The sequence below is a fragment of the Drosophila miranda genome, chromosome 4 (genome assembly GCF_003369915.1).
Source record: "Drosophila miranda strain MSH22 chromosome 4, D.miranda_PacBio2.1, whole genome shotgun sequence".
Taxonomy (NCBI): Eukaryota; Metazoa; Arthropoda; class Insecta; order Diptera; family Drosophilidae; genus Drosophila; species Drosophila miranda.
In genome coordinates this window covers 25,805,719-25,820,291 of record NC_046677.1, presented here as the reverse complement: position 1 = coordinate 25,820,291, position 14,573 = coordinate 25,805,719, and the positions used below count along the sequence as shown (strand labels likewise).

The window sequence follows — 14,573 nt, the reverse complement described above, 5'->3', positions numbered from 1 at the left end:
TGTTATGTTTTTTTCTTGTTTGGTGTGTGTACGTTTTATGATTATAAAAAAGTTTTTGTTTCAATTTACGTTAAAATTTTAAGACTTAAAAAAAGAATGATAAAAATAAAATAAAATAAAAAAAAATTCTTAAACTTATGGAAGGACTCTTTCTGGCCTAAAGAAAACGAAAATCATGAACGAAAACAAAAGGAAGAAAAACTATTGCGAATATTTCATGTGACTTTGCCTTACACGGAACGACATTTCCAGATTCTCGCCACCCCAAATGTCCATGCCCTCGTCGTAGGAGCCAATCTCATAGAAGTAGTCCTTGTCGATGGAGAACAGACCACCGGCCATCGTGGGGGTACGCAACGGAGCAGTTCTATCGTTATTCCGACGCGACATCTCACGGGAGGGCACTCGATACCTGGGATGATAAAGGGGAAGTTATAGTATTGGATTAACAGATAAATATCCGTAGTATCCGAACCATCTAAAGTTCAGCTTCCAGTTGAAGCCTCCCCACGTTGAGTCCGAGGCTGTGATATACTCGAATGTCTCGTCCGAGATGACATCAATGATGGGGCACACAACCGTTCGACGATTCTGTACGATGCGAGCCAGCAGCGGCTCCAGCCAGCCCTCCGTGCACTCACAATGGGCATCCAGGAAGGTGATTACGTCACCGCTCACATGCTCCGCGCCCAGGAGTCGAGCACGTATCAGACCCGAACGTTTCTCTGTGCGCAGCACAAAGGTTCGTACCGGCAGCTTGGCCACATAGTCCTCCAGCTGTTTACCCAGGAAATCTGAGATGAAAAATGTAATTATTTATGGATTCTACAGAGCAAAGAATACCCTTGTTGCAGTAGGGCAGGGTATGATGGTGTGGCATTGATTCACTGGACAAATTTCGGTTTTATTTATCATCAATTTATCAACCCAGTGGCAGCCATTATCATCAGCGAAGGCTAAAGGAAACGCCATCCTACCCCTTTCACTGGCATCATCCACCAGAATGATTTCCTTGAGCAGGGCCCGCGGCGAACGATTGATGACACTCCAGACTGTTCGTAAAAGCGTCGTCCAGGCTTCGTTATGGAATACTATCACAATTGACGTGGTGGGCAGCTTGGAGGCATAGTGCTTTCGACGACACCTGACGGGAAAATATTACATTTTGGATTAGTTTTCGCAGGTAGATGATTAAGGACTCACCCCTCGTGCCGGACATCGGTTAGGGAACGATTCAAGGAGATCATGTCACTGGCCAACAGATTGAATTGATTCTCCTTGAACTTCTCCTTCATCAGATCCTTCATATCCGCGGGTATCTTCACGGGTTTACCCATCTCGCCGGGCTTGCCCTTGGTCTCCTCAACGGTGGGCGCTAGGAACCATTTCTTCAGTGACACGCTGGGATATGTCATGGATATGCCACCGGTTGCAAAGCCCTGACCCATAATCAAGGCGCTGCCCGAGTCACCATCCAAGGATTTTTCCGTATTGATTTCATTGTCGTCCACCAGTTGATTATCGTCCACCAGTGGCTCGGCATTGGGTAGCTACAAAAACGAAATGAAAGGCAATTAAATATCTGAAAAGTGTAAATCTTTTTATGCTATTGGTAGTACCTCTACATCAAACTCCCCGGAACGCTTGCAACGCCATCCGTCCTTGCCAATGCAGTCCGAATAGCGGGTGATTAGCACAAAATCAAAGATCACCCACACCAAAGAGGTGAGCAGTACAATCCGGCAGGTATTGGAGCGCATCCGTCCACGCATTTTTCGTGTGAAGCTCGAGAAGGTCATGTTTGCTGTTTGTTTTTTTTTCTTCTTTTTTTCTGTTAACTATCGTTAAGGGGCTTTCGGTTTGTTAGCCGTTGATTGGTTTGTATTTCTGATGATGTGGTGGTCTGGTTTTGCTTTCTTTTTTATTCCTCACAGAACATGTTGTTTAACTCCTGATTCTAGTAGCTCTGTTTGTCGATATGTTGATTAATGGTTGCCTTATGTTTTAAAAAAAAGGTTGTTTCTGTTGCGATTTATGTTTCTGTTTCATTCGGTTGTATCAGACTTTTATCGCTCCCTCAAGCGTGAAATTTATTTTAGTTTAAAATTGTTGTTTATTGGCACATATGGGAGCACTTCTCATCTTTCTCTGTCGTCGTCGTTGGTCTGTTTGTTGCCTTCTCTCATGGCTTCTCGCCATCAAGGGGTGTTATGCTCCTCTCACAATTCACGATCGCTAATCCATTGAGGCGACATCCAGGTCCAGTATCGCCTCGGCCAGCTCTCAGGCCCGGACCAACAGTATCCAACAGCCGTCTATCGTTCCTCAGTTCACACTCTCTTTCTCTCTCTCTCTCTCTCTCTCTCTCTCTTTCTCTCCAAAGACCTTGGGCTATTATTTAACTGCAACGAAAGCCAAACGATACAAAAACTATGATAAATCACATCGAGATAATGAGAAAATGAAAGTTATGAGATTTCATATTTTCAGCCATGATTCCATAACAATATAATCTCTTTTTTTTTTTTGTGGCTCGATAATCAGATAAATAATCCACAATTTATTATTGTTTTTATGTGCATTTCAATTGTGATTTGCTTTTGGCAAAAAGTCACGAATCATTCTCTCGAGACTAAATAATTAATTGGCAAATAAATGCACCCCACACACCGGGTACACCCGCCAACATTGGTTCTCCCTCTATAATAACGTTGCGTTAACAGTGGAACGTATTTGATTACATTAACAGATCAAGGTAATGTTAATTTGTGGAACGTATGCACTGCCTGCCATTACTTTACATTACTTCAATTAACATAGAACTGTTAATGGATATTTTTAACCTTTTATTAATCGGTCGTATGACATCAGGCTTCATTTGGAAGCTGACGTGCAATGTCTGCCACCATCAAGTGGCCAAAACGAAACCCAAGTCAAAACCTTTTACGCGAGGAGCCCAGGCAGAACCGGCACCGAGCGTGTCACGCGAATCGTATAACCGAACCGATCGCTTACATGCAAGATAGACAGGTGTTAGACCAATAATTGAGGAAAATTAAAAAATAATTCAAATATCTAAGCATGCATCTTAAATAAAAATATTTCTACGAATTACGAGAAAAATATGTTAGTTTTAGTACTTTCAGAGAGGGAATACAGAATATTATTTTTATAGGTAAAGGGCTTACACAAACAATAATTTGATTTCCCAACAGTACTCTGGGTAGTTTCATTACATTTGTGTAATTAGCAGAAGCTTAACAGCTAAATCATGTTAATAAGCGGTGCCCTTTACACGCTTGACAGAGCCTTAACATAAACATGTTAATTGTCGTGTGCCTAAAAGAGCGAGGGAATACTTAACAGTGCATTAACATGTCAATCGTGGGAGATAACACTAGGAGCAAGAAAATTTCTTTGTCAGGGTAATACATACAATATAGTAATAATCTGATCCTTGGTGGTTTCTTTTCTCAATCACAAATACAAATTTGTACACAATTTATCTACTATATAAAAATGCTTAATTTCCTATAAATTTCTCTTGGCCTTCCCATTGCTAGACCAAGATATTCTCAACTATTTGCCAATCTATTAGATAACAATAATAGATTTGGGGACTGCCTAATGCATCCATTTAAAATCTCATTTAAACCTCGAACGAAGAGAGAACGTTTGTATGTATTTACTTTGTCGCATATTTTTTCAATCTCTATTTTCAAAGCAGCAACAAAACGATTTGTTCTATTCATTTCCCCCCCATACAACAAATATTGAATAAAATTCTATGGAAAAAGTCAATTTGTCTGAAGAAAGCAAATATAATACATGCAGAATACAAAAGATACAAACATCTCAATTATTTTCATTTGCATTGATACTTTTTGTTATTCCATATAAGAATCAAGCCCCACAAGCCCCACAAGCCTCTCTTTATATGGGACAAACACACACACACACGCACACATTTCCCATGCAAATGGCACACATCTGCATCGATAAATCGAATCAAAGCTTCAATTTCAATACCTCTTTTCCGGCTTTAGGATTCGTTGGGGCTCTGGCTTCCCAGCTCTGTTGCTGGATCTCTGACTTTGGCTCTGGCTATGGCTCTGGCTCCCACCGCAAATATCTCTGAATCTCGTGCTTGCACACCCAAATGCCAACGGCATCAAAAGGAGGAAGAAAAACAGTATTTCAAATGCCGTTTTGGCCAAAAAATTCCATTGACAAAGGTCATAGTCACACAAGGCAGCAGTCAGGCGCAAACCGAGTCAGAAGCAACAGCAGCACAAGAGGGCAACAGCAACAGCAACAGCAACGGCAACAGCAGAGGCCGCAGCAGAGACGAGGTGGCATCAAGCAGACGACAAACAGACAAACAACAAGCCAAACGAGAGCTGCTGTCGAGAGTGCGAGAGCTACAGAAAAAGCGCAACAACTCTTAACGGTATTTTGCCAGGGCTTTTCAGCTGGCTTTCTTTGCATGCCCTGGAGGCGGGAGGGTAGACACAGATTTACAAGACGTTTGTAGCCCAGAGAAAGAATCATATAGAATCAAATACATGCCTCGCAGTGCGAAATTTCCCATAAGCGAATGGACATTGGTTCAAATATACTCCAACCCGATTATACCACTGAGATCAATGAATATCTTGGCTTTATAAATCTCGTGGATTACCACAGGCAACTATTCTACGATCCAACTGTCCATATCAGCGCTGGGCACGCTCTTTGACTATTTTGTTTTTGCACTCTCGGCCGCAAAAACACGTTTGTTTTGTCAGCGGTCTGTCAATGAAAGTGGGTATGTCTGATCTACGAAATCTCTTCAAAAATCCCCTCTAGGGTATTCAAACCTCGACTCAGCAAAAGCCCAGCTTCGAACACTATTTTTGCCTTTTTTTGCTTTTCTGTTGGCGCTCACATAACGTGCATTTGAATCATTCATAAGGCATGCGACGTCGTCGTTGAGCTTCGCTCTTGCCAAACTAGACAAGAGTCGAGTCGAGTCGAGTCGTCTCCGGGAGTCTGAAAAAAACCCGTTTCCCACCATCACGTTGCACGCACACTTGTATGTACCACCAGGCACAGATCCGGGGAGCGGCAGAGGCAGGCCAAGGGGCAAGGCAAGGCAAGGCCGTAGGGGATAAGGAGGCTCTAGAGTGAACACTCTGTTAAAATATGCAATTGCATGTACGAAAGGAGACCCCACACACCACAGAGACCCCAAAGTGGGGAGAAGAGAACTTCAGCTGCTACTGCTGCTGCACACAGGAGTGGCCCATCGTCGGGAATCATCAATAATAAATTTAAAAAAGCGGCAAATGAAAATAACACAAAAAGGAAATTCCAGCTTTTTTTTATAATTACAATTTTACAGGGAAGCTTTTTCGTAAGCGGTGTAGTCACACGGTTAAAACTGTACTCAAAAAACAACATGAAAAAAATATTAAAATTGAATCCCATTTTCAATGGCCCGATCTGCGAGTGCATTTAAATTTATTAATAATTCAAAATGTACTCGTGTTTCAATGAAATCTCTTAAAAACAGGAACCAGATGATACCGTAAAATTGTTTATATATTTGTGAGTCAATACGTGACTGAAATTTGGAAGAAAGACTTTTTTGAATATGAATTTTAATTAAATAAAATTTCCACCCGTATCATAATACAGTGACAACTCTTTTTGCGAACTTTGTATTTGTTTTATATATAAGATTCAAAATACACGTATAGTACACAGATTTATATACATAAATTTACATACATTTGTGTTTAAATCAAAGTGAATTCTATTCGCAAACAGAGTATTTAATTTAAATTATAATTATAATTGAGTCTCAATGAAAAATTCCTATGAAAATTTCTTTATTTAAGAAGAAATATGAAAAGCATTTATGTAAATGAATTTCTTTGGGAATATTTTATTCTAAACCTACCCACGATTACGTATGTGTACGATTAAACGCCTCGCGCGTCATGCCGCAGCGCCCCTCGGTCTCAGTTTCTTCCTGGGTTGACCGACGGGCAGTCCTAATACGTCCAGCCTTTTTCAAGGGTATTTCAAAACCCCCATATGAAGAAATCCAACCATAAAACAACATATTCATTAAATATGTTCTTTAAATTTGATTTGCTTTTATCTTGTGTTGTTTTATTCGAATTAATCAAATTTTAACAGCTCTGCTTTCACGCTTGTTTTGTGCTCCTGACATTTATTTTCATTTGCAGAACGAAAACGCTCGTACATATGTATGTACATTTTTTATGCGATAGACAATTCAATTACAATTATGTCAAATGAATACATTTTACAATTTGTGGGTGTGTGTGTGTGTTTTGTGTGTGTTCAGCTTGAAAATCATAATTGGCATCTGGGTAAAATGTTGAAATGCAATTATCCACACAGACAGGCACAGCGAGAGAGAGGGAGAGAGAGAAAGGGGGAGTGGGTGGAGCACCAGTCATGCTTTGTGAACTGCTAATTGACAGGTAATCAGGTTTGCCCGATGAACAAAAAATAACAAACAACATCATTTTTAGGTGGGATAACAAGTAGAGCGAACATTACAAGCGCCAGTGCCAGGTGCCGGGTGCCAGAAAGAGAGTGAAATTTGCCCTCTTTTCAACTCCAAAATCAATGTTAGTTTTTTTTTAGCTTAAGAATTTTAAGAATTTTTTATTCCTATGCAAATTCAATAACAATGAAATTCGCATCACTTCCCATACCCATTTATCACTGAAAACTGTTGACTCCACTTAAACAAAATGAGGTGGTATTTGTCCTGTTCTACTTTGAAAGCATTTTCGATTGCATAGTTTTTTTTTTTCGTACAGTATATATTTGCCATAAGTACTCTGCAAATTATACTTTTTCTCTCTTAATTGATGCGAATTTCCACTGTAAATTCTACTATTTCACACAATAAATCACTTCCAATTTCGCTGGAAATTCTGAAAAAAATCTATCTACAGCACCAATCCTATAGCTCCCATAATTATTGTTAGCTTTTCTATTGATTATTCGAATGTTCTTAGTTCGGAGTAATGTTAGAAAATACTCTTAAATTGCTCCGTTGCACAATCAACATATAATTTTCACTGGGAGCTCTTTTATTACTCCCTAAAATTTGTTTTAATTTTACATTAAATTCAAAAAATAATCTGTTCCCATTCTCAAATGGTCTTTAGCTTGGAATAAATAAAATAAAATTGATCCTATAGATTCCAAAAAGTATCGTTCACTGTTTCATAGTAAAACCCCCATAAGGATTCAAATTAAATACAATTTTGTAATACATCTGTGCCATCCTAAAATGTCAGATATACATCGATGCTCCTTTAAGTATTATTTATACCATTAGTATTAATTTATAATTAGTTTTACTTTATACTCCATAATAATTGTGTTTTTTTTTACTTAAGAGTTGCATTCGCCAAAGCAAACTCAAATTCAACCACAATAAAAACTGTTCGGCTTGGAAACGCATCAAAGATTTTCATAATAAAATTCTCATAAAAATTAATCATTGTTAACCGTTTTCTTGTCAATAAACAACTACATTAAACTATTATCAGATAACCATATTTATTAAATCTACATTAGCACTTAATTATAATTCAATTTAAAAGCAATTGTAGCAACAGCAGGCCGCGGCTGTCGGCGCGCACTCAAGAGGAAGACCAAGAAAGGAACAGAAACAGCAAAACAGAAGCAAAACAACAGTTACAGGCAGGGCAACAAATGTAAGCATCATGAAAGAAAGACTCGGCCAGAGAGAGAGAGAGAGAGAGAGAGAGAGCGCGGGAGAGTGTTCGGGCGGCACAGTGTTCGGAAATTGATAAAAATTAGAAGAAACGAAAATTAAGACATTCTACTGCCTAAGGATTTGCCATAGGAAAAAAAATCAAGACTGATTAAGCTTTGGTTTTTTGATTAAGTGAGAAAAATAATACACTCTGGAACTCTGGCTCCATTCCATGAAGCACAATTCCCTGCCGACAATGATTGAAATCAAAGAGGTAGTATTTGTGCTGGATATATTTATACACCTAATTTATAAGATCGGTAAGTAATTGCCATTCAAAAAGTTCTTAGAAATGTTTAATTTCATAATCTTTCATGCCCGTTTTCAGCCCACTGTTTCGGTCGGACCGGCGACGACAACAAAATTGATGATTTATGTATGACAATCGGTTTCAATTGTAGAACGGGACGGCGCTGCCGGCATCGCTGAACTTGAACTTTGATTTCTCTCTCTGTTTCTCTCGCTCTTTCGCCCGATGGTGGGTGGGCCGCTGTTGTGTCGATAAGCATTTGTTCGGTTCGTGTTTGTTCGTTAGTTCGCACTTGTGCCTTCAAGTTTTTGCTTTATGGCCCCCGTTACTGCATTGCGCCAGCAAAAAAAATGTTTTTAATTTAATTTTCTAGAATTTTTAATTAAAATAGAGAGCGCTGCGTGGACACACACACACACACACACACACACGCACACACGCACGCACAACTATCTGCAGCACGTAGCAGCGTAACCATTCAAAAACTGTCAAACTGCCATAAAAATAGTTCAATTTTCTCTTACACTCTCCCCTACCCTACCCCCTCAAGCCACTCAATCTATCTACCTATTTTTCCGCTGGTTTCTATCGTCGGGAAGCGGAAGCTAACATTTTTTACAAGAGGTAAGGAGCATGGGATGGCAATGGCACTCTGAAAGCTTTTTAAGCTTTCCTGTTTATTGCTACTGATAACGTAGGGAGGGGGGCGTAAAAGGCGTGGCAAACTATACCGAGGGTACAGTGCAATATGCTATGAATATGAATACAAAGAAGGCACAGAAGTAGAATGAAAGAAACCAGTATGTACTTTGGGTGTATTTTTTAAATTTAGTAAACAAATATTCAAGAGATTTTGAATGTCTGTTTATTTGAAAAAGTTTTATGGGCTTTTGATAAAAGACTAAAAAATTTACCTTCGATATGAAACGTTTTTATACCAAAAGCATTATTTTTTTTTATAGAAAACGATTCAATTTGTATGTTAATAAACTTTTCTTTTAAAGATTTTGTGTTTTTTAAGAATTTTATAGAGTCGAGACCGGCAAAAATATATATTCTTATTTTTTACAAAACATAATGATTTTTTAGAGTAATGGCTTCAGTTTGAGTTTAGTTTTATTTAGTAGTTAGAATATTTCCAAGTTAAAAAAAACATGCAATTTTCATCTTTTTCTCCTCTTAAATCTCTCAAGATTCGTAACGAGTGTGTCCGTTCACTTATGGGAAATTTGCACACGGAATCAACGACATTCGGGTGATTCTACGAATGTGCCACAAAAAAAAAATCCTTTACCTCCAACTTATTGACATTTTCTTAAGGTTTTAGCTATAGTTTCGCTCGGAAGACATTCCATTTACTAAATCAAATTGTACGCTACCGAATCTCTACTGTATTCCATACAGGTTCGTGCGTGTCTCTGGGTTAACTAAACTTGTGCACAACACTTAGCACGCTTGTTGAGTGTCATTGGCAGGCAGGCAGCAGCCAGCAGCCGGCAGCCACGCCATCAACGCGCGCGCTCAGAGCGCACAGCGATGTGCACTCTAAAAAGAGCAAAGCAATTAATTTGATGAAAATCTGTGTCAACTTTTAGTGGGAAATTCTTTGGCCAACGCCGACGAAAAGAGGAAGAGCCACAGCCCAGTTAGAGAGCCTCCCCCCCCACTACTAAAAGATAACAAGATCGAATCGAACCTGTTTGGCACTTGAAAGGCAACATTTTATTCCACTCTCGAGAAATCTCTGCACGGCCTGCCTTACGCCTGTAGCTGGCAATCACAATTTTGAAGCAATTTATTAATGAATTGGCGGCTGGTTGTGTTTTGCGGCGAAGGTCGCATGCCCCCTCCCCCTCCACCTCCCCCTTCCTCTCTGATCAGCTGTGACTGCCACGACAACGAGTACACTCGTATGGGAAGAATAGCTATTGCAATAATTGGGGCCCGGCAACATCGTTGTGACAATGCTTACAGAATGAAATTGTAACACAAAATGCAATTAAAAGTGCATAAAAAAATTAACACAAAAGAAATCTTGCCGAAGCTTTTGATACCCTTCTTTCTGGTTGTATTCTTGGACATACTCTTTTGCAGCATACGCTTCAGTCCACAGTGCCGGCGCATCAATGTGCCGTGTCATGAAGGATCTTTTGGTAGCAAGAACGTACCCTAAAAGATTGATTGTTTTTATTGGGACCTTTAGGTGGGGAGAGTGCACCCATCATGTGGCCAAAACGATAGCAAGTTTAATCTAGGAAGAAACGCATTCCACCTGATGCATAATCGACCCGTGGCGCTGCCACATTACGTCCGACATACGTATAACCAAACCCTTTGTTTGATCTACAACGACACAATTTGTCACATCTACATATTAAGAAGATGAAAAACACCTCAAAACTATAGCCTGTGAGAGATTTCATTGGTATATATTCAGAAACAGAAGTTTTTCTCAGAAATTGGCTTGTTTTTCGACGGATTGTCTCTATAATACCTATGGCCATGTAAAATGCTAAGTGTAAAATCTAATGTTTGCTTGATTTTTATCTTAAAAAAAACATAATCATTGAGGGCTATGTAAGTAGTACACGGCATCCCAACACATACAAAACAAAGGGTGATTTACTTTTATAACGCCTGATGTTGTTTAACAGTCAACAAAAACGACACCAAAGTATTGTTTTCCGATTGAACAAACAATTTTTAGGTGATCTATTCGGAGAAAGGATATAAATTGGCACTGAATTACAAGCACCCCCTCTGAGAGGGTATACAAAAAAACCGCAACAGGAAAATGAAAGCAAACCAAAAGCAAAACAGTGCAAAACAATTTGGAAAACGTAAGCAATTAAATGCAATTAATGAAATTGTACAATTAAGAGAGTCGTTTGCTGACCAGACGATGATGACCGACCGAGCGACCGTCCAACCGTTTGACCAGGCGACCTGTTATTATCGCTTCCCAGGGGCCCCCACAAATGACAGGCAACATCTGCCTTTTGTTTTTTACAACCACATTGTGGGAAGGGGATTCACGTGAAAACCATTTATCACACGCTGATTTAACCCTCGTTTTACTCAGTTTATGACACTTCATATGCGAAATCTTTTGATTCGCAAGTGTTTCCATCGAAAAGACATTTTTTTGAAATCTTTTATGCTGAAAGAGGTCCATCAACTCGAATGACTTTATTGAAATTTAGTCAAAGTCAAATCAAAAAGTGGTTTGGGGAAAGATCAGTAGTATTGGAAATATTGAAGATTAATAGTAACATAATTGGTGCTTTAAAAAAATATTAGAAAAATATGAGTCCCTCTTTGTAAGGATGCTAATTAAGTAAGGCCGCATTCGTCAAATGAAGGGTTTATTTGTAGTAGAAATTTGCCATAAGCGAAAGGATACCCCTATTACGAATGACACGAAACGAGGTACCTTCGCCACGAATTTGGAACTAAATTTGTAAATTAGGGGAATTTATAGGCTTTAGGTGAAGAAGAAATATCTGTAACATTCGCATATTATAAAGAGCAAACACAACGTTTGAGAAGAATATTCCTTGAATTTTTTCAGTTATTTTTCATTTGAATGCATAAACGTGGCCAAAAGTAAATTTACTGGACATTTCGGATGGCTTTTCCAATGTTAATTCTGAATGAAATGTTTCTTTGAAGAAGAATACCAAAAGAAGACGTCATAAAGGGGATCTGTTGTCCACTTTGGATTCAAAAAAGGTTACTCTGGATATATTTAAATGCACTAAACTATAACTAAAGAGTCCCATTCCTCCTATAATCTCAAAACCCATTGAATAGATAGCGCCACCTTGTAAGTAATAAAACCAATCAATTTGCAGCATGAAACAATGATGCATTTTATTCATCATCTATAGGAAATTCCCTGTAATCCGCATGGCTTCCATACGGCTTCCACACGCTGATTTGCATACCAGAAATACCTGCTCCACACACACACATAAATTAATCATTTTGATGCCCCAGCATGCTGCCCTGCCATGCCCCCATAATAAATAAATCACTCGAGTTTAAGTTGAGCCACGAAAATACTTTGTATAATTAAGTGCGCTCATTTGAGGCATCCACACACACGCACACACACACACGCCACATAACCCCCGAAAAAAGTCAAATAAAAATTCCACATAAATTTCAGGCATACTGTTTATTTGGACGGTAATGTCTGTCTGGTCTGCCGTTTGTAGGTGTGTGTAAGGGGCCCTGCACTTGGCACTTTAATGATCTGTGGCTCACTGCCAATTCCCCCACCAGTCTCTCCCTCTCTCTGTGGATGACTTTATTCTAAAGTTCTGGTGCTGTGGCGGCCTGCCCCTGCCTCCAACCAAATGTGAAAGGCGCGTAATTTATATTGCACACAAATAAAATTTATTTCTGTTTCATGTTGGCATGCAGAATGCCAGCTGAAAACAAGAAAAGGAATAATAGCTTTTCAGAGCAAAGTTGTCTCTAAAGATACTCTTGAATTTGGAAATAAAAAGAATACATTTTATCAAAACCTGCGCTCAGGGGTTTCCCTCGATGATTCTTGAAGAAATTTCCACTGCAACTTATCCATGAAAATTCAGAACACGTTCTATTGAGGCGATAAAATAGTCGTAGATTCATTCGAATGGTGTAAATGCCTAAATATTTGTTTAAAAAACAATAATCCCACACACTTCCAAAATCTATCTAAAATTTCCACTCGAACCGACTCATAATTCCTATCAAAATTCGTACATGTTAGATTCCTTTATTTGAAATCGTAATACCCTGAAGAAAGGGTAAAAAATGATACAAATTAGCGCTATAAATACGCCGCAGCAATCACTGTAAACAGTGTACACACATGCGTTCCACAATCCACAAAATAAAGGCACTCTGCTCAGGGAGTCATAAAAACAAATGGGAGGTCCGCTGCTGGCTGCTCTATTGCCGTATACTCTGTCTACTGTCCGTTGGGGCAGGTTAATGAACTAAGACGACGACGACAGACGACGACGTGGTGACGATGACTACCAACGCCTCGCAATTTCTGCTAATAAAATGTTAATTTTTACCCCCCTGGCGCCCCTAGCCCCCTCAGCCCCAAAGGCAGGTGGCTTTTGTTTTCCGTTTTATCGAATCGTGAGATACGGGAATGGCAATTAAAAGAGTGCCCCCATCCGCCTCAAAGGCAGAGCAGAGTCTGGGGAATGATGGATATCAGAAGAGTGTGATAATGTGATTTAAAAGGTTACAAATATTACAAAAAGAAGAAGGTTTAATGCAACTGATTATAGCCCAGTGGCACGTGGTAGCCCAAAAACACACACATAAATAAAAGCCCCATAAAATATTTACTATAATTTGTATTTACTTTTGTAAGCCCCCATTTGATTGCGGGGAATAAATCAAATTAAATACATATATCGTTAAGCCATAAAAAAACAAAAAAAAAAGATTAATGACGAACATTAAAGATAGGGAATTTATTGGAAAACCGAAGTGGAATTCTAAAGGAAAACAGAATACGGAAAACGACGCCATAGAACAGGAGAGGGGAAAAAAATATGTCGCCTAATGAAGAGAAATGTGAGAAATTGACAACTGAATAATCTTGGGATATAGAGCCATCGTCATTGTCATCCCCCAACCCCAGCATCATTATCATTTCCATCCATCAACTATTCAAAGCTCATAAAGGGGATTTGTGAGCTAATTTTTTCTCCCAGCTGAAATCTTTTGGCAAAGTAACAAAAAACAAAAAAAAAGGAGATTTCATGACACGCATTTTAATTAAAAACAAATAGAGGGAGAGAAAAAGTAGGTAACACAGATAGACAGACAAAGAACGAGAGAGCAAAAAAGGAGAGCTTAATGAATCTGTACATACCAGTCGATATATAGACTATGGGATACCCATTACACACAAAGGTAATTCAGAAGGAGAGCAAAAGAATCCTCTCCCCTATATAACCGGTAATACTTATACAATTTGGATAACTTTTTTTTGGTAAATGTACAGACGATTGCTATAAATGTTGATGCACAAAATCAACCCAATGAAATCTAACGAAGAGACCGAAGAGAGGGTAAGTTTGTGCGGGCTCGAAAATCATTCCTCATCTCATACAGAAATTGTAAACACCGATTTGTTTAAAAATACACAATGTTTGGGTTTTAGATAAATATAAATTCCAGCGGAAGCAAACTCATACAGACAGGCGGCTCCCGGTTTCACTTTCGAATAAACTTTCGGATTCACTTTGGAAAACGAATAAATTGGTGCTCACGTGGTGCAAAATTTTTCGTTTTCAAATAAAAACGACTTATTATACAACAAAACGAATCTTAATTGAAGAAGAAAAAAATAGTTGACTTATTGATAAATTAACTTATAATCGGCACCATTACCAGGACAATTTAGCTTAGGCCTTATTTATAAAGATTTTTGTTTAACCCAAAATCGAATTTTGCTTTGCAATAGCACTTTACGTTTTTGTGCAAACAGCT

At 38.8% G+C, this 14,573-nt stretch overlaps 1 protein-coding gene across 3 annotated transcripts in view; it reads right to left on the bottom strand.

Annotated features, from left to right (window-relative positions):
* LOC108162223 (polypeptide N-acetylgalactosaminyltransferase 5) overlaps positions 1–14,573 on the bottom strand; it is a 29,423-nt gene that overhangs the window by 5,310 nt on the left and 9,540 nt on the right. For all 3 annotated transcript variants that reach the window (XM_017296842.2, XM_017296843.2, XM_017296844.2), the window contains 5 exons: positions 1,620–2,402; positions 1,204–1,550; positions 978–1,144; positions 476–794; positions 235–412 (listed from right to left, as the gene is read on the bottom strand). In XM_017296842.2, the coding sequence (XP_017152331.1) occupies positions 235–412; positions 476–794; positions 978–1,144; positions 1,204–1,550; positions 1,620–1,799 (1,191 nt within the window). In that variant the 5' untranslated portion in view covers positions 1,800–2,402. The remainder of the gene's footprint in view (positions 1–234; positions 413–475; positions 795–977; positions 1,145–1,203; positions 1,551–1,619; positions 2,403–14,573) is intronic.